The sequence below is a fragment of the Triticum urartu genome, chromosome 6A, assembly GCF_056163025.1.
Source record: "Triticum urartu cultivar PI428250 chromosome 6A, HENAU_Tu73, whole genome shotgun sequence".
NCBI classification, from domain to species: Eukaryota; Viridiplantae; Streptophyta; class Magnoliopsida; order Poales; family Poaceae; genus Triticum; species Triticum urartu.
In genome coordinates, this window is record NC_141878.1 from 342,044,846 (window position 1) to 342,069,428 (window position 24,583).

General features: G+C 44.1%; 2 protein-coding genes across 4 annotated transcripts; one reads left to right on the plus strand and one right to left on the minus strand.

Annotated features, from left to right (window-relative positions):
- The first annotated feature begins 29 nt into the window (after positions 1-29).
- ATH13 (ABC2 homolog 13) lies at positions 30-7,312 on the plus strand. Of its 2 annotated transcripts, XM_048678410.1 has the most exons (20): positions 30-644; positions 1,141-1,276; positions 1,862-2,028; positions 2,771-2,891; positions 3,000-3,100; positions 3,206-3,304; positions 3,757-3,867; positions 3,955-4,034; positions 4,130-4,199; positions 4,891-4,964; positions 5,040-5,109; positions 5,192-5,280; positions 5,398-5,522; positions 5,637-5,717; positions 5,828-5,888; positions 5,990-6,044; positions 6,143-6,241; positions 6,334-6,423; positions 6,806-6,865; positions 6,954-7,312. In XM_048678410.1, exons 1-20 carry the CDS (start codon positions 45-47, stop codon positions 7,068-7,070), a joined length of 2,406 nt encoding a protein of 801 aa, XP_048534367.1. In that variant the 5' UTR covers positions 30-44; the 3' UTR covers positions 7,071-7,312. The 2 variants fall into 2 exon arrangements, with proteins under 2 accessions (XP_048534367.1, XP_048534366.2); XM_048678409.2 differs by having other exon boundaries at positions 4,891-5,109.
- Positions 7,313-8,817: 1,505 nt separating this feature from the next.
- LOC125513321 (LRR receptor kinase SERK2) lies at positions 8,818-18,016 on the minus strand. Of its 2 annotated transcripts, none has more exons than XM_048678407.2 (12): positions 17,879-18,016; positions 17,553-17,797; positions 16,812-16,944; positions 16,658-16,729; positions 13,766-13,909; positions 13,257-13,328; positions 13,101-13,172; positions 12,905-13,020; positions 12,681-12,809; positions 12,207-12,548; positions 11,673-12,067; positions 8,818-9,393 (listed from the first exon to the last, which is right to left on the minus strand). In XM_048678407.2, exons 1-12 carry the CDS (start codon positions 17,911-17,913, stop codon positions 9,082-9,084), a joined length of 2,067 nt encoding a protein of 688 aa, XP_048534364.1. In that variant the 5' UTR covers positions 17,914-18,016; the 3' UTR covers positions 8,818-9,081. The 2 variants fall into 2 exon arrangements, with proteins under 2 accessions (XP_048534364.1, XP_048534365.1); XM_048678408.2 differs by lacking the exon at positions 8,818-9,393 and adding an exon at positions 9,428-11,432 and having other exon boundaries at positions 17,879-18,014.
- Positions 18,017-24,583: the final 6,567 nt, after the last annotated feature.

A 24,583-nucleotide genomic window follows, 5' to 3' on the forward strand; every position in this document is an offset into this window, starting at 1 on the left:
ATCACCTCTCCACACGTGAGATCGCCTCATCCTCCGTGCCAACCATGTGGCTCCCCTCCCACCACCGCTCTCCTCTGGCCCTTCCCGCGCCTTGCTCCCTCCTCCACACCACTCCCTCCTCCGCCGCCTCCCCTCGCTTCCACCCCCTCGACCCCCACAGCCAAACCCTAGCTCTCCGCCCCGCCATGTCCGTCGCGACCGCGGCCGCCTCCCTCGTCGCCTCCTCTTCGCTCTCCGTTCCCGACCACCTCCGCCTCCGCCGCCCCCCGCCACCGCTCCGCTTCCGCCGCCGATCAAAGGACCGCCTCGTTCTTGCTGTTCTCGAGGAGAAATCCTCCTCTGCGTTTACTGAGGAGGAAGCCAGGAAGTTCGGGCTCAACGGGAGCGCGAGCAGGCTCGGGTACGACGATGCCGCGGTGGAGGCGTACCTCGGGTCCAACGGCAACGGAAACAGCAACAGCAACAGGAGTGCGAGTGGGAGTGGGAACGGCGCGAGCGTGAAGCCCGTGCCATCCGGGTCTGGCACTTCTGTGGTATCCGGCCGTGGGCCGGGTGAGGATGAGAGGAGGAGGAAGGAGAGAGTGGAGGAGATAGGCAGGGAGGACGCATGGTTTAAGCGAAGCGACGGAGAGGCCATGCCCAAGGTGAATATTTGTTTGCTCGGCGTTTTCTATTCCTAAGTATGCGTCTGTCAGTGTGTGCGATCAGTGCGTTGTGCCATTTTTGTTTTCCGAGACGGATGTGCGATATCTCCTGTAGTAAGCAGGACTGCCATGTTGTTTTGACTAAAGACTTCAGTGACACGTCAGTGTAAATGTGTAATGCAAGGAGTAGGTCATTCATATTTTGTTCTAGCTGGAATGAAGTTATATTCAGGGAAGGCCGGGTAATAGCATCGTCAGAAAGGAGTAATAGATTATGCACCGTGGTGGAGAGAAGTAAACAAGCTTGTCAGTTGTTTGTTCTGTCAGCCCTGTAGTGCTTTCAGCTTGTGCGGATGGAAGCATGACTTACCGTCATGCACATTTTGACTCCATGATTTGTGTTAATATTGTTGTTCATCTGGGATCAGCTGAAATGTTTATCTCATGCCATTATTAATGCTTCCTCATTCTGGGTTGAAAAATCTAAATCTTGCAGGTGTCTGTTGTTCCTGGTGGTCGTTGGAATCGGTTTAAAACCTATTCAACGATTCAAAGAACCTTGGAGATATGGGGCTCTGTCTTCGCATTTATATTCAAGGTTTGGCTCAACAACCAGAAGTTCACTTATCGAGGTTAGAACTTAATCACGCAAACAGAAACGACACGGTACTATATTAAAGGTTTTATACCACAAAGCTTAGGTACCTGGACTTCTATCTTTTCATACTCCACTACATGTCAGTCAGTTTCTTGCAAGTCTTTGGGTCATATTCCATAAAATAACAAATGATTGTTTTATGTGTCATATTTTTTTTGCACATTTAGGCTTTACTTGTCAACCACGTGCAGCCTCAGATGTTTATTTGTGTTAGTATATTCGTTACCAAGATACTTGAGAGGCAGATTTGGACTTATTTTTCTACTTGTGAAAATAATAGGCAATTCCATGGCTTTTGAGATGAAGTGTAATCCAACTACTTTAGCTTACATGTCATAAAAGGTGCCTTACTGTTTGAACATATAACAAGAAGTACTATATGATAACATGGAGAAAGGACGCCGGCTTAAAATCCTTCATCTTATAAACAGGGTGTATTGCATTTTAAACAATTCACTGACTTGCTGGATGCTGTTCGTTTGTGCCCTAAAGTTCCCTACATATTCTTAGTAAAATTGTCTGCATAAGGCATCCCTTCATGCCGATGAATTACCTGCAGGGGGGATGACGGAAGAGAAAAGGGTAATGAGGAGGAAAGTTCTTGCCAAGTGGCTCAAGGAGAGTATTTTGAGATTAGGCCCCACATTTATTAAAATAGGACAGCAATTCTCCACCAGGGTGGATATTCTTCCAAAAGAATATGTGGATCAATTATCTGAATTGCAGGTTTGCATGCACACTTCTATACTTCCGCATCTGGACACATCCAAAGCATCTGCGGTGAATATTGGATTATTGTTTATTAGCAAATCTGCATCTGTAATAGATTGCTATAGGGAACGTGTACTTAACCTATTAGAAAAACATAAGGGCTTGTTTCATTACTCGTAGCGAAAAGTCTGTGAATCTTAAAATAAGTATTCAGTACTCCCGCAAAAAAAAAGTATTCAGTAATGACCATGGGTAAAATCTGTACTAAGTGTCTTGACATAGATTAACTTCAAAAGATTATCTCTTGGATTTTAAATTGGGGGTCTATCAGAATCTCATAATACCTGCTATGAACCACCCTATCTGCATATGAAACATCGTTTGTTTTTTGGTGGTTTGATAAAACACAAGTATTTAAGGCCTATTAGAACACTTCCACCATCAGCTAACTGCTCTCAGTCGTTGAAATCTTACCGTCTCTTGTTTCTGTTAGCGCCGGCTAATCACGATCTCCTCCAGTAGCTTACGAGCTTCAGCTATATGCGCTTGATTGTTGCTGACCCAAATTCCCCAAAGTCCTCCAGTTGCAAATTTATGCATAAATATGTATCCAATTTAGTTAAATTGGTCAACAGATCAGCGTAGTAAAATAGTCGTTCTTGTCAGTTAAAAACTTCTCGCATTTCCTAGATTTTTGGTAACTAGCAGTGCTATATCTTTACTTTATACTAATGTTATCATGGACCCTCTTTTGCAGGATCAGGTCCCTCCATTCCCTTCAGAGACAGCTGTGTCAACTATTGAAGAAGAGCTGGGAGCATCTGTAAATGAGATATTTGAACGATTTGACGTTGAACCATTAGCTGCTGCTAGCCTCGGTAATAAGCTCGTAGACTAGATATGTAATCTTGAAATTTGACTAGAACAAAAGCATTTTATTTTCTTGTGTCAACTTGACACTGTAACAATACATCCCTTTTTGGCAGGCCAGGTTCATCGGGCAAGCCTAAATGGCCAAGAAGTTGTACTCAAGGTGCAAAGGCCTGGTCTGAAAGAGCTGTTTGATATTGATCTGAAGAATTTAAGGGCAAGTCTCTTAAAAGTGTACTTTTTCCCTAACAGATTGTGCCTCTCTATTATTTTTCTTTCTTTTCAAACCATCAGCTGATAGCCTCAACTGATGATGTTCTAGGTAATAGCAGAATACCTTCAGAAAGTGGATCCCAAGTCAGATGGTGCCAAGAGAGACTGGGTTGCTATTTATGATGAATGTGCAAATGTATTATATCAGGTGCGGCTGTCTTATGCTCACAACCTACGGTCTGTTACTATCTCACGCTTGTCAGATTTCAGGTTTTTGAAATAACACCTATTATATAACAGACTATCGGAAGCAAACGTATCCATTTTTTATGCATCTTTCCTCAGTGAGAGTAAATTGAGATAATTTGATGCGTAGGTAGAGTTCTCTAGGCATCATAAAACAGCGTTTTGGTGTCAATACTTCCATAATAGTGCGAGGATTGGGCTTGAGAGGCTTACATCTTGATGTTGACTTTGTTCTGTATTATTAGTCCATTTCATGATGCTCTTTCTTGCTTTGAGTTCTTTGTATCAAACTATCAATATATTTTCCTTAGATTGTATTAGATAAATTCTTTCAAATCAGCCATTTGATTTTCGGTGTTTCTTGTATATTTACATGAAAGCAAATTACATAATCATCTTATGGTTGTTTTTTAGGAAATAGACTATACCAAAGAAGCATTTAATGCTGAAAAGTTTGCTGAAAACTTCAAAAATATGGATTATGTGAAGGTTCCAGAAATTTACTGGGAGTATACTACACCTCAGGTTCCTTCCATGCAGAAATTTGTGAATAGACTCTCAAGCAACATAGAACAGAAGATAAGACTTAAGTTTATTTTGTATGCTTTGTAGGTTCTAACAATGGAGTATGTCCCAGGAATCAAAATAAATAGGATACAGCAGATAGATAAGTTAGGGCTTGATCGGAAAAGGTATCCTCTGAAGTCTGAATACTACTCGGCCATGACTTTTTTTGCAGTACCTACTAACATTGGTATCTTTTGTTGCCAACCGTAATCTTTTTCAGGTTAGGCCGGTATGCTGTTGAGTCCTACCTTGAGCAGATTTTATCGCATGGATTTTTCCACGCCGACCCGGTTAGTTGCACTATACATAAGCGAAATATGCTGTAGTTGTTTCAATTGGACTTCGGTGTCCAGGCAGGGAAGCTGCTTCCCTTTTGCAGTTTGAGAATTAAAGAATGTTCTACAAATTCTGATAAATTCATGGATACAGTACATATAAAGTAAAGCAGTGTCTGGGCTAATGGATGTCTTGTTCATTACTTCTCATTATATTCTCTTGTCCTCTTGATTACATGGATGAATTCGGGTATAACCTTTGCAGGTTCATTTTACTCTATATCTACTATATTAGTGTTTTATTTCCAGTGTTTTGGCAATGTCTTCTGCGCTCAAATAAAAAAAATGCAGTCAACCTTCTATTATTGCACTATAATGTTTTTTTGTGGGGGCGCTATAATGCATTCAAATGAATCACAAAAATTATTATGCACTAAGAGAAACTAGGTGTAGTTATGTGGTCATGCTCTGCCAGAGTCCCATCAGCAAAGCATATGTGCATTCCAAATCATCAAACGATCTCCAACCTTGGCAATTTTATTGGGTGCAGCTCTATTTATGTTAGCTATAGCCATAATGTCAAATATTATCATCTCTTAGATTATAAATTCCATGATATCAAATCATATGTACTCTATTTTGCTCCTTTTAAGTATCTCGATTAAATGCAGTAGCCGTGCACTGGTTAAATTGATTCCGTTTACAGCATCCAGGGAACATTGCTGTTGATGATGCCAATGGTGGGAGGCTTATCTTCTATGACTTTGGGATGATGGGAAGGTTGCTTATGATCATTTTGTTTCCTCCAAAGTCCATTTATGTAATCAATGTAATCTTCATTCTTTTTACTTGCAGTATTAGCCCAAATATCCGCGAAGGACTGCTTGAAGTATTTTATGGAGTTTATGAAAAAGATCCTGATAAAGTAAGTTTTTCTTGGTAGTTTACCTGCAGACAATAATGTAGACCCTATGAAGTTTGACAGAACATCATGTGTATCCATGCAGGTGCTTCAAGCAATGGTTCAAATGGGTGTCCTTGTTCCTACTGGAGATATGACAGCCGTCAGAAGAACAGCTCAATTTTTCCTGGATAGGTAATCTACTAGTCCTTTATCCCGGAAGGATGCTCCTTTGTACTTAGTTACAAAGTTTCCTAAATGAGATCAACAACGCCGCTTAGCCTCACCGAGTTCTGTTTATCTATTGTATAGCTTTGAAGAGCGTCTAGCTGCACAAAGGAAAGAGAGAGAGATGGCAACCGTGGAACCTGGATTTAAAAAACAATTATCTAAGGAGGAAAAGTTTGAAAAGAAGAAGCAGAGACTTGCAGCTATCGGTAATGGTTCATGATTCCTGCAATCTATCAGGGAACATGATAGAAGGAAACATGCCATGCATGTCATTCTACTGGTTTTGCTTTTCTGTTTTAACTTGCATCAAAATTTTACAGGAGAGGATCTTTTGGCAATTGCTGCTGATCAACCATTTCGGTTCCCTGCCACCTTTACATTTGTGGTCAGAGCATTCTCAGGTCTGACAGCTTTGCATGTAGAGAACCATGGCTGTAACATGATGCCATAGCTTCATGGCTCCTTATGCTTTGTCCATTCATGGCTCCTTATGCTTTCTCCATTCTTTCAGTACTGGATGGTATTGGGAAAGGTTTAGATCCTAGATTTGATATTACAGAGATTGCTAAGCCGTGAGTATTCTCTACATTAGTAGCATTCCATGTTCTTAATTGACAAAATCTTGACATGGCCTTCTCTGAATCTGATTTGATGCATCTATTTAAATTACTAGTTATGCCATGGAGTTGCTCAGATTTAATGAAGCTGGTGTTGAAGTACTTGTTAAGGCAAGTTAACCTTTGGTCCATAATTCTAACCTACATGGTAACGCCTGAGTATGTTTACCATGGAGTGATTGTTTCATGTGCATTTCGTTATACCTCAGGATGCAAGGAAGCGATGGGACAGGCAATCTCGTGCATTCTACAATGTGTTCCGTCAACCTGACAGAGTTGAAAAACTTGCACAGATCATTGAGCGTTTGGTATCTACAATGTTCTTTGGCCTATTTTCCGTGGTTTGCTGGTGCCATTCAACAATGAACTCAATGGTCTATTTTTTGTTGTTTTATAACAGGAGCAAGGTGATCTCAAGCTTCGTGTCAGAGCATTAGAATCAGAAAGATCGTTTCAAAGAGTTGCCGCTGTACAGAAAACAATTGGATATGTGAGTTTTATAAATTAATTAAGCTTTATATTGTGTTATGTTATCATTGCTATGGGAATTTAGGGCTGTCCAAGATAAAACTGATAGTGGGTGGGTGCCAGTTTTTCAACTCTTAGGATGCTATGCACTGTGTGTGATTAGGGTGTTAAAAAATGGTCTCACGGTGGGAACCGCTCAATTCATTTATTTGAACTGGAACTTGTGTCCTTGATCATGGCTAATGAAAAAGCTGTACTTTCATCTGACTGTCGGTTTTGGTTGGGTTTGTTTGAACCCGGCCATGAACACCCCTATATGTGATCATGATGTCGTGCTCTGTTTTTATTTTCTTTTGAGTGCTAATACCATCCTCTGTTGTGAAACGCTGCTGTGTGTCACCCAGGGAGTGGCTGCCGGGAGTTTGGTAAACCTCGCTACCATTCTGCACCTCAATTCGATCCGGGTAAGTTTCCCAAAGAAACTGCATTCATCTTTCAGAAAATTACCAGCACAAAACTAAATTCAAACACACTTCCATTTATCCATTGTAGATGCCAGCAACCATCGGATACTGTCTTTGTGCGTTCTTTGGGCTACAAATCCTGCTTGGCGTTCTCAAGGTGAAGAAGCTGGACCAACAAGAGAGATTGATAACCGGCACTGCCTGAGTTCACCAATCGACCAGTGAGAGCTGATCCAAAAGATTTCAGTGTAATACGTTGCGGTTATCATCCGCTTTTTCTTTTCCTTTTGCCTGTGTGCAGTTTTACCTCAGAGGTGGTGTAGCATAGCCATCGGCGTACGAGTATGAAATCTTTGTACATGCGGTGTAATAGATGAAGAGATGTACATACTGTACAATTGCAGAGTAAATATAAGCAGTATAGCACAGCTTGTGCAACCTGTTTCACTTTCTGTCGCATACATCAATTCATAGACGGTTGGTGTGTGCCTGTGTCGACCCGATTTGCGTTCACACGGACGCGCGCGTATCTGCTCGGTGTCAGCCTCAGGCCCGTGTGTTGGTTGCCCAACCACCTCTGCTGGTCTTGATAAATGTTATGCACGTGTTCGGGCCCGCATGCCAGCTGAGTGAAGGGCTGTGGAGTCCACGTGTCTTTTCTAATGGCAAAAGCGCGTGTGGGGTGGGGGGGGGGGGGGGGGGGGGTAGCTCATCCACTTCTTTTCCCCACTCCCGTCCACGTCTAGTCACGCGTGGCCCTTCGCCGGCCAACACTGACCCTAGTCGCCATGGGTGGCTTCTTCGACAAGGGAAAGCCTGGGCCAGCTTGTCGCACGGTCGTGCCAAGGAAGGAGGGCTCACCGGCCACAGGACCGGTTATACATTTCCGTGCACCGGGCGCAGTACCACTGCCGTGGCCGAATGTCAACCTCCCGCACAATTGGCATCTCGACCCCCACCACATCCCGGTGCTGCACCCGGAGTGGGTGCGTGCAGAGGAGATCCGCAAACGGCATGTCATCCTCACGCTGGAGCAGCGCACCGACTCGGCGTACGCGACAGTTAGTCCTAACTGAGACGTTTGATTCACTACGGAGCACAATGTGCACCGTCGCGGCGCCGTTCAGGTCAAGGCCCGCCCTGCACCACCGCCGCCAGTGGTGAAAAGGACAGGAAGGCGAAGGCAGAGTACCAGGCTGCACTAGAGGAGACACTCCAGCGCGAGGAGGGCACACGATGGCCTAGAGGAGGCGCTCCAGCTCTGCATGACCGGCAATTGCGTCTACCTGCCAGCGCCAGCGCCAGCGCCACCACCCGCACACGTCAGAGTTGGGCTAGTTTTTTTAAGTTTTTATTTATGTTTTACGTATAATTATGTTTGAAGTGGACTTTGGCAGGTTTTAATGTTTAATTATATTTTAATAATTAACATGTTTTTAAATTTGGATAGTTTATATTTCTATTTAGCTTTTTTTCTAAAACCACATGGACTAATGCAGTTGGGCCCACCTGCGACCCAAATCAAAAACCAAATACGCGCATCTGCTCAGCCACTCAAACAGACAAAAACTACATCCATTTGCGTCGGCCGGTTGGAGTTGCCCTAAAACCTCTTTGATCTCACACACACTGGATAGGGTTTGATACGGCCGGTTGTGATTTACTCCCTCAATATCAACATATAAGACGTTTCTTGCCACTGTCATAGTGTCAAAACATGGTCCTATATTTTGATACAGAGATTACACTGACTGACAATAGCTTTGAAGACACCACAAAAGAAGAGAAATGAATTGTGATTTACTCCCTCAATATCAACATATAAGACGTTTCTTGCCACTGTCATAGTGTCAAAACATGGTCCTATATTTTGATACAGAGATTACACTGACTGACAATAGCTTTGAAGACACCACAAAAGAAGAGAAATGAATGTCTATGCACCGACAAAGGGATCACAGAATAACACGTTGCACTTTTATCAGATTGATACAACAGTGCATTGCAAATTCAACACAAAATGTATGCCTTCCACCTTAACAAATGACTGCAGCCTAGCATAACTTCTCAGTGTGGAGGAGAATGGGGGAAAAATGCATCCTTTAAAATTGTCATTAAACAAAAGAGTACAAGCTACCTTTCATATTCACAAACAACAATTAGGCTGAATGACTGATCAAATGGTGATTTTTGCCTATGCCAGAGAACGACGTTGGTCATCTTGGGCCAGACAGTTCAACGGCGCGGAGGTTATATGTGGAGTCAACAATCCAGTCGTTGCGAAGAGGAGCCAACTCTGCCTCCTGCCTGACCACCTCCACCTTCTGCCATTCCTCCCATCTCTCTGCCAAGCCGTCACCTTCCAGCATCCTCACGACCTCTGACATCTTGGGGCGCTCCACTGGCGAGCCCTGCGTGCACAGCAGCGCTACCTGGATCAGCGATTCCACCTCGGTCTCTTCATAGTTGCTCTGCAAGTCTGGGTCCACCAGCATCTCAACTTTTTTCTCCTTCAACAATCCTTTCACCTGTAGAATTGGCAGTTGAATTAATCATTTGCCCACTTGTTACTGATAACAGAGTATAATGCATCCCACATATGATACAACTGGTTGTCTCTAGTGACAGCATATTAGCACATTCTGTCCTGGAAGGATGAACTGCCAGCTTGTCACTCACCAATGTATACCCTCTATATAACAAGTTAATGGGGCTAAGGACAGCCCATTATTACATGGGCTTGGTGACAATCATTTATAAGAAATCTTAAATTCCAAAACAGCATGATCATGAGAAAAACATTAGATGTGGTGATGATAATTATTTACGCTCACTCTTGAGCATGGTTTTCACTTTGTACTTTCATCAGAATTTCATTAATTTTGATCATAATGAAATAATTGTCTTCCCGTCAAACTATTTCAGCAAGTACAGTACAACAACAACAACAACAACAAAGCCTTTTTGTCCCAAACAAATTGGGGTAGGCTAGAGTTGAAACCCATAAGATCTCAAAACCAACTCATGGTTCTCGCACGTGCACGTGCATAGTTCTTTGGTGACATTCCATTCCTTCAGATCTCTCTTAGCAGACTCCTCTCATGTTAAGTTTGGTCAGCCGACCTCTCTTGACATCATCAGCATGCTTTAAACGTCTGCCATGCACTGACGCTTCCTATAGAACCTGAATAAACGTGGCATGCGTTGTATATGCCCAAACCATCTCAGACGATGTCTACTACACCGAACTGTTGGACATGTTGCCTTTTAGTTGGCCAACATTCATCGCCATACAACATCACAGGTCAAATCGCCGTCCTTAGAACCTGCCTTTTAGCTTTTGTGGCACTCTCTTGTCACAGAGAACGCCAGAAGCTTGGTGCCACTTCATCCATCCAGCTTTGATTCGATGGCTCACATCTTCATCGCTATCACCATCCTTCTGCAGCATTGACCCCAAATATCGAAAGGTGTCCTTCTAGTATACCACCTGCCCACCAAGGCCAACCTCCTCCTCGTGCCCACTAGTACTAAAACCACACCTCATGTACTCAGTTTTAATTCTACCAAGCCAAAAACCTTTTGATTCCAAAGTCTGACTATCGCCGCTAGCACCACATCATCCATGAAAAGCATACACCATGGGATATCTCCTTGTGACCTCATCCATCACAAAAGCAAAAGATAAGGGCTCAAAGCTAACCCTTGGTGCAGTCCTATTTTAACCAAAAAGTTTTCAGTGTCTCCATCACTTGTCACAACATTATCGTACATGTCCTTGATGAGGGCAATGTACTTTGTTTAGACTTTATGTTTCTCCAAGGCCCACCACGTGACATTCCGCGGTATCTTATCGTATGCAAGCCTTTCTTTTGCTCCATGTATCTCTTCATAAGTTGCCATACCAAGAAAATGGCTTCCATGGTCAACCTCCCAGGCATGAAACCAAACTGATTTTTGGTCACGCTCGTCATTCTTCTCAAGTGGTGCTCAATGACTCTCACATAGCTTCATTGTATGGCTCATCAGCTTAATTCCACGATAATTAGTACAACTTCGAACATCCTGCTTGTTCTTGAAGATTGGTACTAATATACTCTGTCTCCATTCTTCCGGCATCTTGTTTGCCCGAAACATGATGTTGAAAAGCTTAGTTAGCCATACCATCGCTGTCTATGAGGCTCTCCACACCTCAATGGGGATACAATTAGGGCCCATTGCCTTGCCGCATTTCATCTTTTTAAAGCTCCCTGACCACAGACTCCTAGATTCGTTGCACACAACCTATGTTGTATCATCAAAGGAGTCGTCCAGCTCAATGGTAGAGCTCTCATTTTCTCTATTGAACAACTTGTCAAAGTACTCTCACCATCAATGCTTGATCTCCTCATCCTGTCCTTCACCAGAAGGCGATCTGCTCCGTCCTTGATGCATTTGACTTGGTTGACATCCCTCGTCTTCCTCTCTCAGATCTTGGCCATCTTATAGATGTCCCTTTCGCCTTCCTTCATGTTTAAACGCTGGTAGAGGTTCTCATACGCCCAACCCCTTGCTTCACTCATAGCAACTACAGTAGTATGCACAAATTCGAATAATTCTCAAATTACATTTGAACTTTTTGAAATATTTAGTTAGATTGCAATCTAATTCAAGTGGAAACTTTGGCCCTTTGGCCGAAATGAAAACCAAAATCGCTGAATTCCAAAACCGAACCACTAAATTTCAGTGAAATTCAGTAATTTTGGCTATGGCTGAAATATTTCTGAAACTGAAATTCAAAACTATGCTCTTGAGAAGAAGTATTTACCCAGTCAAGAAGCATAACATCATCATCATTTGCAAGGCGAGCAAGATCAAATGCCCTCTGCCCAGTAATAAGCTCCAGAAGTGTGATTCCGTAGCCGAAAACATCAGTCTTCTCAGAGGACTTTCCAGTGGATAGGTACTCAGGAGCAATGTGTCCAATTGTTCCACGAACAGCAGTAGTTACATGAGTATCCTTGTAATCCATAAGTTTGGCAAGCCCAAAATCACCCACAACTGCCTCGAAATCCTCGTCCAAAAGAATATTTGCAGCTTTGACATCACGGTGGATGATCTTGGGATCACAGTGATCGTGCAAGTAAGAGAGTCCCCTTGCAGATCCAAGTGCAATTCGTCTTCTGGTATCCCAATCAAGGGGTGGTTCAGATGGCTGACGCTCTATGAAATCAAGCACCATAAATAAGAACAGAAATATTTCAGCATATCATCACAGCAGAAAAGGTCATATTTAATGTGATTATTGGCTGAGGAAGCCGCATTCAGAACGCGTTAGGTACTACAGGAAAGAACAAAGTACCTCGCAAACGTGATGCAACACTGCCATTGGCCATGTATGGATAGACTAGTAATCGTTCAGTAGGTGTCATGCAAAAACCACGAAGTCGGAGAAGGTTCCTATGCACTGCCATGCTAATCATCTCAACTTCTGTTTGGAACTGAAGCTCGCCACCAGGGGTACGTTCCTCTTTTAGTCTTTTCACCGCTACCAATGTACCATCTGCAAGCCTCCCCTTGTACACTTTTCCAAAACCACCTCTTCCTAAAATGTTCTTATTATTAAAGTTGTCAGATGCAACTTGAAGCTCTCGCAATGAGAACTTCTTAAGCTGACCAAGATGAACTTCTGGATCTTCCTCGGCTGAAGAAAAATGAGATGACATAAGAACATGATGTGTGGTGTTCGAGAAAATAAGAACAAAATGTGTGGCATGGATGACATGAGGACACAATTTTTGGCAAATGAAGAAAGGTATCAGTATATGAAACTGACCAGGCACATCGAAGAAATGTTCTTCAGGTTTACGACGGCGCCACATTGCAAATGCAATAGCAGGAACAGCAAACACCAGTGCAGCACCAGCAGCAACGCCACCTGCGATAGCTCCAGTGCTAGAGGCACCTAATGGAATAAAATCCATCAAGCACATGTACCAAAGTGCCATCTTTTCTACTGCCTTGAATATTGACAAGCAAATTCAAGTACTCATAACTTACCTGCTGATTGAGTTGGTGGTGTTGGAGGATTGTATGGAGGAGGTGGGGAAAAAGGAGGATCCCCAGGGCAGGGCTTTGTGGTACCAGGACCACAAAGAAGTGGATTATTCGCAAAACTGAGCCAAGAAATAAAACCTTGTTAAAACTGGCAATGGAGTTGGACTAAACATCATTCAATCTTTTGCAGATAGAAGACCTTATAGGGGTGAAGAGCGAAAAGGAGCCAGTAGATGGAACTGCTCCTGAGAGGTTGTTGTTTGAGAGATCGCTGCATTAATGTAACTGTTATATATATTCATCCCAACACATAACGAAACTACATGAGAACGACAGAGCACAACGTTCAACTTACAGTACTTGAAGAGTAGTGATATCAGTCAAGGATTTAGGAATTTGACCCGACATGCTGTTGTTGTTAAGACGGCTATCCTTCCAAGTAGGCATAATAGCAAAAAACAGTTAAGACTTATAAATACAAGGAAACAAATGATACAACTAATAATAGGAAACAGAATGGTACTGTTGGCACTTAATCTGCATGACAAGTTAGTAAAAAAATGGAAACAAAAAGTTATAGAGGAGTGACAAACACCAAAATCCTTACAAAGAGAAGTACACAAAAAATGACACATTAGTCAATGCATGCATCATGGCATTTGGATTATGCTTTTCAATGAGAATTATCTGTTTCCATTCTTAACACTAGTTCGTAAGCCTCATTCTCCCAAATGAGAAAAGATCGCAGGACAAGAACAACTGTTACAACTAAGAACAGACCAACTGAAAAGAATCTAAATAACATCAAAGTAACATCAGATATGCAACAACAGATGTGCTTGTAGCCAAAAGACCTATTCTTACAGGAATCGAAGCTTCAAAAGATTCCCCAGGCTGTCAGGAATAACTCCTGTGAACTTGTTCAGATACAAATCCAAACTGACCAGGCTAGTTAGGTTGCCCAGTTCAGCAGGTATTGGCCCACTTATGTTGTTGCTGTAAAGCTCCCTATAACCAAAGGAACACATATCAGTTTTCAAGTGTAGAGAAACATTTAGAAGTGAGGAAATATATACTAAACAACTAACAGAAGAAAACACAGAATATAAGCAAATTAACATCTTCAAAATGGCATGCACAAGTGTATAAATCTACAAAAATTGAGCATTCAGTTTTGTCTCCTGTTCCCAACCCTAGCCACCGCTCCAAAAGGTCTCCTCCATGCCGTCACCTCGGCCCCCCTCCTCTCCCACATCTGGCGGCCTCATCATCCGTTTTGTTTTTCTTTCCCTAACGTTTTGTTTCCCTAGCGGCATCGACGAGGTGGGCGTGTTGGAATAAGGTCTATCCAGCCCCCCCCCCCCTCCCCCTACCTCGACGACGACAAAGGGCCTGCCAGATCTGTTGGCTCTCTTTAGTTTGTGTGTCTATCAAGGAGAGCAGTTGGTTGGCCATTGGTGTGGCTACTTCGACATCTTCTTCAATGTTGTTATGCGGCATGGTCCGGTTTTCTCTCCAACTCTCTGGACCAGTGGTAATGGATCGTAAGCCTGTTCTGCGTAGTGTGATGCTCCAGCTGATGTTTCTTCAGCGATTTCTAGATCTCGTCCCAAGCGGCGAGTGGCTATTCCGGTCTTTAAAGTACGGTATGGCGAGGGCATTTGCAGGTGTCCCTGTCCTTTACTGTTGGTTCAGTGCAATTTTCAATCTCCGGCAGGCGGTGTACAATCAAAGGAAGAAGGCTAGTATGATTTTCAATGTAATTTTATTTTTTACTGGTCAATTCTGCGTCCAGTTATCTTTCCACTGTGCTGGCTTTTTTCCTTGATAATTATCAGATCTAAGACGCCCTTTGGGTGTCTTTTCTTCAAGATTTTTTTTGGACATTTCTGACAGTCCTAGCAAATGCGGTAGCAAATCTACAAGGATTATGTGCCACATAGGTTACAGAGTTTCTGGATATAAAAAAAGGGGCAGACTGGTGCACGTAGCTCCCACTTGCGCAGGGTCCAGAGGGAAGGGTCCGACCACTTTGGGTCTTCTGTACGCAGCCTTTCCCTACATTTCTGCAAGAGGCTGTTTCCAGGACTCGAACCCGTGACCATGGTCACAAGGCAACAGCTTTGCCGCTGCGCCAAGGCTCCCAAACTAGGATTGTGCATTTAGGTTACAGAGTTTCTGGATATCTACCCAAAATATTTGAAGCTTCATCGCAAGGTTCAGTTCACTATCGTTGTGCACAAGGATCTTGTCTGTACGGCTAGTGCTAAGATACGGTAAACAGATTAGTTAGGCCATCTCCGCCAAAGACGGTACACTACTGCAGGGCAGTGATGCAGGTTGGGAGGGGCTTTTGGCATTGGAGTAAAATTTAGGAGGCAGGTGTGCCATTCGTGACCAATCATAACTCGTGTGAAGGGTATAAATAGACCCAACTTAGTAAATCAAATAGCAAGTTAACTCATATGTAATCCCACAGTGAGTGCATTACAGGCTTGAGAGATGCCAAACCCTAGTTTGGGACCAGCTGTCTTCCACATGCTTAGAGGCCCTGAGGCCGAGGAGTGAGGAGAGAAAATCAGGAATGGGAGGATAGAGACATAGAGTAATTACTGCTTTCCCTTACTGATACTTCAATCCCCTTCTATAGAGGGGTTTCAACCAGACATAACTCTAAATTCAATATAGCTTCCCTGATTCAACACCTGCTCTTACTTCAAACTCCTAGCCATTAAGTGTTGGTCAATGAATAAGAATCCTAGATTCAGCCCAACCACAGATAAATCTTGTGTCTGACCATTAATAGCCCTAAATCTCCGGCAGTAGGAGGGTTCCCACGTGAGTGTCATCACCCCTCTTCATGGCAAACAACTCACCCTGAAGCTGGGAAAAGGTTAGTGCTGCTTGGTTTGTGCAATATTCTCCTATACAGCCTCACTCTGGAAGACAAGTCCATCTTACCAAGATTTGCCTAGTTCCATGAGCATGGCAGGTACATAGGACGAAAGACATAGTTCAAAGTACACACCCTTGCAACATGACGGGAATCATGGTACCAATCTTCCATTGATCACAAACAAGAATGTGCCAGATAATGAAACTTGGGATGCCATGCAACTAATCAAATAAGACCTGAGCCATAGAGCTAAGTGAATAAGGATGATGTACAGGGACGAAGTGGGCATATTTGGAGAAGTTGCCGATGATCGTCAGGATAGCCAATTTGACACAGAAGGAAACCTTCGACGAAGTTCATAGCAATATCAGGCACACACTGATGAAGGGCTACTCGATTAGTTGATTAGTTGCACTGTCGGCACATGATCTGACCTTTCACCACTGCCCATGTCATGTGGAACTACCGAGACCTGGTTAGCGGCAGCTAGGCAGAAGAGTTGGGCACACCTAAGGTTGCAGAACCCAAGTTGCTTAGTGTTGATATTTCTTGCCAAGTAAGTTAGGACTCCAGGAGTTAGAGATAAGTTAGGGAAGTGCTTGAATTAGGAAAGGATTTCTTTAAGTGGAGTGTATCTGCGGTTGTAACCCCTCTATGTAAGGCATGTGTTCCTCTAGAGTACAATAGATGCAAGTCACACAATCGACACCAAACGATTAAGAGTAAATAAACAATAAGATGTTATATGAATATATGAAGTGGCAAGATTTTAGTACTACATTTTACTGAATTTGCATGTAAGATGTCTTAAGTGCCAGTCTACAGTTTGAAAAAACTAGTGCATTGCATCCAGAACTTACAAATATTGGAGATTTTTCAGCTGCCCAAGCTGGGACACTAGTACACCGGATAATTGTGCATTTCCAAGGTCACTGAAAAGAGCAAAAGGGTATTATGAAGATGATCACTCTTGAACCCTTTGGTATGCATGCTGAGAGTTTTTCGTCAACTTACACTCTAATTACACTGTTATCATTGTTACATGTAACATGAAACCATGTACAAGGATTAACAAGAGTGGGATCCCAACTCTGCAATACATTGTTGCTATCCTTCAGACTCTGACGCAGGTTATACAGAGCATCACCTATTATCGACAAAAGGTAAATTAGCATGGGCCGACAGATAGAAGCTTATGAAGAATATATAAAGAAGCTCCTTGAGTGACTATATATGGAACAGTATTGCAAAGAAACAGGTATGCTGGGCAAAAGCTATGTAATCATCATCAAAGTAAATATACTATCAAGCAGCTCATCAATTTGTATACTGTTTGATGATGCAATTGTGCAAAAAAGGATTTCTTATCACTAGCCTTTACAAGAATGCACCCGCCTTGACTCAAACACAGATCAAATGAAATATCTCACCTGAGAGTCAAAATAGCAATTCCTCATTAGCGTGTTTTCTTCCACTTTGGAAGGAATAAGAAGAAAGGAACCAGATTTCTATCCTTACACACACAAAGCAGACCAATCAGGCCCAACTAGTAGAGACTATGAAAATCAACTATACGGAACTATAAATTCCCTTCCAACCAATTCGACTACACGAATAGACAGGATGAGACCGCCCGCCCAACCCTTCATCTCAAGCTTGTGCTAATAAAAGCAACCGAAAATCAGTAACCATACACCAAACCAACCGACCAGCATCCCCACATCAACGGCCATGTAGCAGATCAAAGCAGCTTACCCTCCGTGTTGGCGAAGACATGGCCCACCCCCGCAACAACCATCAACACAGCGACGACCACCGGTCGCCACCTCCCTCTCCCCAACACCGCCGCCGCCATTCCTGCTCTACCGCCGACTGGGCCCCACCTCACCGACGCATAGGCGGCCCCCGCCGGTTCTCCCTTCCCCCAGATCCCCCGAGCAGTACGGATCTGCTGGACCGCCGCGTCGCCGTTGATAGCTTTCTTCCTCCCTCTCTCTTCCCTGATGAAAGCGAGGAATGGGTGGGATAAATTTCTCTAGTAGCTTTAATTAAGTTCGTAGTGCGTGTGTGTATGCTCCAACCTGTAGTAAATTGTTCTACTGGGCGACGGGACCATCGCCTATGCTGGGGGAGGAGAAGGCTACAGCTTACAGGAATCTTACAACTTGGCCGACTTGTGGGTCACGGAGTTGAGGGCCCACATGAAAGCGAGAGGGAGTAGTGGTGGAGGAGTACATGGGGTGTTGCGGTGGGGCTAGTGAGAAGAATACGGAGGGAGCAGCTGACGGTGTGCCAAGGATCTCGTGGACGCGGTCCTTTTCGCCCCCTCGTCGCCCCTAGAGGCTAGAGCAAAATCATTGTTTTGACCTTGTGAACCAAGGAATAAGTATCTTTTTACTACTAAAAATAAAGTAGTTGGTAGCTTGATAGTTCGGTTTATTTTGGTCTGGTTTTATTTTCTTCCACCTCCCATCATCCCCGTACCACTGGTTTTTATCTTTTTACAGATCATTGCAAAAGGGGTAAAAATCACGTACTTCTAAGATTGCACTTACCTTATGTTGTTGCTTCCGTGCACTTGTACATCCCCTTTGCCTAGAAAAAAAATCACGCACAAAATCTCTGCTATCTCTGACTATATGGTATGTCCTGTGAGACACCTACCAAAATATATGTCTGTTCCGTAACAAAAGATCACATACCAAAAAACTAGAAAACACGCATGCGCAGGCCATCCAAATCAGTTCAGATCAATCATTCCTTAAACACACATGGGCAGGCCATCCAAATCAATCACCCCCGCATCCGTACGCATCTCTATTATTAAAGCTCAGAGAAAAAACCAGCACTGCGTCTTTTGTTTCCCGATGTACGTTTACGGTCTCCTCTGTCTCCCTCTTGGCCAGTTAGGGTTTCCCACACCCGATTTACTCTCTTCGCCATCGCCGACACTCCCTTCCCTCGCTCCCGACTCCCGAGATGCACCAATGTTTCCCTCCATGTCCACCCATCGATGACGGCCTCAAGGAGGATCTGGATTGGCGTCGCCGCCGGTGAGGCGCGACTCCTCAACCTACTCTGAGTGGCGGGGGTTCGAACTCCTTCGAGCATGTAGTAGGCGGAAATCCTTTCGTCTTGCTTCTCGGCTTGGTTGTTGATCTACTCACAACACGGCAACATGTGCTATTACCTGAGAGGAAGAGACTACGAAGACGGTAAGGGACGACTCCTGTGGCATGGAAAAAACCGGTAGGCAATATATTGTCACGTGAAAAAATCACGGGCAATAGTGCTTGTTGATCTGATGTCATTTATATGACTGATCAAAGACAAGCTTATATATTGTTTCCCTCTCCTACCTTTAATTGGCATCCATCTTAGCACCTTTTTTAAAAAAATTAACAAAGCATTCTTCTAATTGTGTAGGTGATGATGGAGTAAATACCGGGTTGTAACCTTATGTATGCATCTTGTTGTGTGTGTTATTGAATTTCCATTGAAGAAGAACTTGAATTTGAGATCATTGTCTTACAATAGTTAATTTTGTATTGTCAAGTTTTCTACAATCGGACATTAACAAATTTCCATCTGCCCATAACCACGGGCACGGCTTTCGAAAGTTCAAAACCCTGCAGGGGTGTCCCAACTTAGCCCATCACAAGCTCTCACGGTCAACGAAGGATATTCCTTCTCCCAGGAAGACCCGGTCAGTATCGGAATCCCGGTTACAAGACATTTCGACAATGGTAAAACAAGACCAGCAAGACCGCCCGAATGTGCCAACAAATCCCGATAGGAGCTGCACATATCTCGTTCTCAGGGCACACCTGATAGGCAAGACGTCGGGTTGGCATAGACCCTGGTTGCCCAGGGGGCGCCGGACATCGCCAAGTTTGGGCCAACACTTAGAGAAGCACTGGCCCGGGGGGGTAAAATAAAGATGACCCTCGGGAGAGCGACTCCCAAGGGAAAAGTAGGTGGTGGTGAGGCAAATGGTAAACCCAAGGTTGGGCCTTGCTGGAGGAGTTTTATTCAAAGCGAACTGTCAAGGGGTCCCCATAACACCCAACCATGTAAGGAACGCAAAATCAAGGAACATAACACCGGTATGACGGAAACTAGGGCGGCAAGAGTGGAACAAAACACCAGGCATAAGGCCGAGCCTTCCACCCTTTACCAAGTATATAGATGCATTAATTAAATAAGACATATTGTGATATCCCAACATATCCATGTTCCAACATGGAACAAACTTCAACTTCACTTGCAACTAGCAACGCTATAAAAGGGGTTGAGCAAAGCGGTAACATGGCCAAAGAACGGTTTGCTAGGAAAGGTGGGTTAGAGGCTAACATTGCAATATGGAGGCATGATAAAGCAAGTGGTAGGTATCGCGGCATAGCAATAGAGCGAACAACTAGCAAGTAAAGATAGAAGTGATTTCGAGGGTATGGTCATCTTGCCTGAGATCCCGCAAGGAAGAAGAACGAGTCCATGAAGAAGACAAACGGACGTAGTCGAACGAATCCTCACAACACGACGTTATCGGAACTAGCCCGAAGAAGCAACACCGGAAAGAAGCAAACAACATAGTAAACAACCAACACATAAACATGGCATGATGCACAACCAAGTATGATGCATGTCCAGTTTAATGAGGCATGACATGGCAAAGTGCACAAACAAACCTACAAATTAAGTGGAGCTCAATATGCAACGAGTTGCATATTGACGGAACACCACATGTCTTATTTAGTTCTCTCCCGTTTAAATATTATTAGAGCAAATTTAATCAAACAACAATTTAAATATTTTAAAAATGCATGAAAGTTGGATATTAAGAATCTAGATGCAATTCTAAGCATTTTTCACATATAAAGTTTTTACATATGATGCATTATTTATGAGTTATTAAATGCATGAAGTAAAGGGGGTTTTCTGTAAAACTGGTAACTCTGGAAAATTGGACAAAATCGCAGACAGTGAAAAAAACACTAGGTCGAAACTGAAAGGTACTCTGGGGCGGATGGGCTTCTCACCATGGGCCTAGGCCCAAATGGTGGATAGGTAGGCCGACCTTGGTGGTGCTGGGCTTGGAGGCGGTTGAAGCCTGGTCCACGCGAGCACAGTCAACGGAGCTGGCTGGCAACCCGATCGGAGCGGATGAGCGAGAAGAGCGCTCCGGCTTGATGCAGAAGATGAAAACGACAGGTTCAGGGGCGAGCGGCGCAGCTGGTCTCCGGTGGCGCAGCGCGGAGCCCTGGAGGCGGGGACAAGGCCGGAGACATGGGTAGAGGACGGTGGGACGGATGGTCCTGGCCGGAGACGAGACCGAGCGCGAGCAAGGGAACTTGGCACGACTCCGGCGACGACGAGGCAGAGCAGCGGCACCCTGGAACTTGCGGGAGACGGCAAAGGCAAGGGGGGGGGGTCTTGCTGGATCCAAGGCGGAGCGAGGGATTGGTGCTCGAGACGGACAGGAGGGCACCGTCCTCGTCATGAACAGTTGAAGATGACGGCGACAGGGTCTGCGACAGGCGAGGACGCAGCTTGGGCGGCGGAGCTTGTCGCGGAGGGGCGGCGCGGCGGTGCTGGTCCTGCTAGTCCGGCGAGAAGATCCTCGGGTGCGGCCGGGCGATGACAATGCGGTCCCTGTGAGAGAGAGAGATGTGAGAGGAGGGAGTAGAGGCAGGGAAGGAGAAGGAATGGAGCAGGGGAGGAGCGGCCACGGGGTTGGCCTGCAGGTGGTGGCGCTCTCGGGCTCCAAGGCGACGAGGAGCTTCTCTCCTGCTGAGGGACTCGGACAGCTTCACGACCCATTTGGGATCGAGGGGAGAAGAGGTCGCGGGATTGGTCGGGCACGAAAACGGAGGCGATGGTGGTTGGCTACGGTGGGAATGGGTAGGAGAGGAAAATGAGGAGGGAGGTGGATCTGGGAGGATCCCGATGGGGATTTGGCGGCGGCGTGGGGATGGATGGGACATCTCCCCTAGAAATTAGGGCTTGGTCCTATAATATATAGCGGTGGGATTAAGTTTAGGGGCTATACGGTCCATCCGATCGTTATCGGGCAGTCGAGAAAATATAGGTTAGGAAGTCCAATTAACAAAACGTAGATGTTTGGGGATGATCTGAGTCCAACAGTGACAACTGCCCCAGTCGGGTTCGGGGAAGTTTTCGGACGCGCGCGCGAAGAGGGCCGCGGGCTGACGAGAGAGGTTAGGTTGGGCCTGGCGGTAGGTAGGTGGGCTAGATGGACTGTGCAAGTGGACCATTGGTCTGAGAGAAGAGAAGAGAGAGAGACCCGGCAAGAGTTTCCGGAGACCGAAAACGTCTGACAATTTGACCGACTATATTGCCGCTATAGTTATCCGTTGGGGCATCAAACGAACTCCGAATGCAATGAAACTTGGCAGGCGGTCTACTGACAACATAACAACACCGCGTGCCAACTTTCAACCCATTCCGAGCACATTTTCCGGCCACTTATAAAATAATATTTTGGACGTGTCGCGGGCGCGTGCAAGTGTGTCTGGGCTCAGAACGGACAACGGAAAGAACGAGGAGACCGGGACGGATGCAAGTTTTGAAAACATGATGATGCAATGCACATGATGACATGGCAAGATGAAACACGCAAGCGAACGACATGGCAACGACGGTGAATAACTGGAAGACACCTGGCGCAACGGTCTCGGGGCGTCACAACACTCCACCACTACGAGAGGATCTCGTCCCGAGATCTAGAATGGCACCGGAGAGAAACAGAAGAGGAAGAGAAGAAGTAAAACTAAGTTGCTTCTTTGACAAACGAGTGAAACCAAAGAACCTTGAGAGGTTAAAACAATTGAACGAAAGAATACAACGAAGATGAACAAAGTTGAAGCACTCTGTTAGAAAAGAGGAACAAGGAACATTACGAGATCCTTGTAGGTTGAAAAACATAAGAAAAGGGTTGCAATGGACAAGAAGTACATGCAAGCACTCCGGTTTAAACAAGATGTATACGGGACGATAAAGATTAATTACGACAACACTCCCATTGAGAAGGGAGGCAAAACTTGATAAGATGGAAGAACTTGAATGAAGGACACGACACTCCGGTTAAATGGATAGGCAAAAGGAAAGAACATGATCTTTGACAAAAATGGGATGATGGGTGAAGAGAGCGACATCACAATGCCTCTGGAACGAAAGAATAGAAGTTGGATCGTTGGAAAGGAAAGAATTGAGAAGAAAATGACAACTTCTGCCACAACTGAGTTTGGAAAGCACCCTTCCAAGAAGGTTATAACGGAGTTGTTGGAAAACCAACAACGAAAAGAACAAGCTTGTAGTGGGCTTATGGAGAACATCTCAAAACTATGAGGTGAAATTCTGCCACTAACGGAAACAATAGATTGGATTGATATCAACAAGAAGACGAGAAGCTGATTTCACCAGGAGGAGAAATGAAGAACTTGGGTCATTTATGAGCACCATAAATAGCAATAATCCTTAGGGAAAGATTTAGGTGAAATATAACCCAAGATAATTCCAATGAAGAGATCGATGGGTTGAAAAGATGTCTTGAGCGAAGAGAAAATGACGGATTCAGATATGTCACTCTTGGAAAACTTGTGAATCATGAAACACGAAGGGAAATTATCAAGAATGACATAACACCACCTCAAAAGATAAGGTAGAAGGAATTGCACTTCGGAATGCAAGATGAAGAATACTTGAGCTCCTCTGAAAAGAATCTTGATGAGCACTTCGAGAAAGAATTAAATCCTTGCTAAACCATCATGTAGAACCTCTATGAAGAACTCCGGTAACAAAAGGATGACCAAACGAAAGGAAAGAGAAGTTGAAAACACAAGGTGAAGCCTTGCAATGATTTGAATGGATCTTCGCGACGAGATAAAGCGGAAAACTTGAAACTCCGGAAAAGAAATATGAATAACTAGAAACCGAGAATTTTGATGAACCTCCGGAATAAGGAATTGAATATACTCGATGAAACAAGAATAAGAATTACATTATGTGTATCCTTCACCAATTTAAATTGATGACAAGCAACGGATTTGGCATACTACTTATTCTCGTAGAAAGGATTAAGAGAGATATAGCGCAAACTTGAGAAGGTCTTTGACGAACCACCAGAAGGATTTGGAAAGAAACGAATGAATTGATACAATAACAACGGAAGAGAATTCTTGAACGAACCACCGTAAGAATTGAAAATTAAAATAGCAAAGGCACAATTCACCGGGGAGAATTGGAGAATGAACGAAGATACTTTAGGGGATTTTGATACAAATGAACGAAGAGATCACAAGCTGATTAGAGAAAACGTGAATGATGCGCCGTTAAGGTTTAGAGAACAAGAGCTGAAAGCTGGAATGCATAATTCTGAGATGATGGGCTCCGGAGGATCAAACTGAAAATACTCCTGAATTGCTTCTGATGAGTGAAAAGAATTCTCACAAACGAAAAACAATTATGAAAGGATGGCATCAAGCTTGAACTTCACATCTTTGGAAGAACGGGTAAGAATTTAAGAGGAACTCTTCTTCGTTCTTCAAATGCAGAGAATGACGATGAGAAACACCACCATGAATTGTTGAGGCACTCCAGAATGAAAAATTAGAAAGGTAGAACCAACGATGAAAAGAATTTGAAAGCGATATTGGAGAAGGCAATTGACTCATGATAATTCATTCTTACGTCAAACTTTGAAATGAATTTGAGAGTTACACCGGCAAAATGGAAGAGTCAGGTAAGATCCTGGGAAAAAACTTATG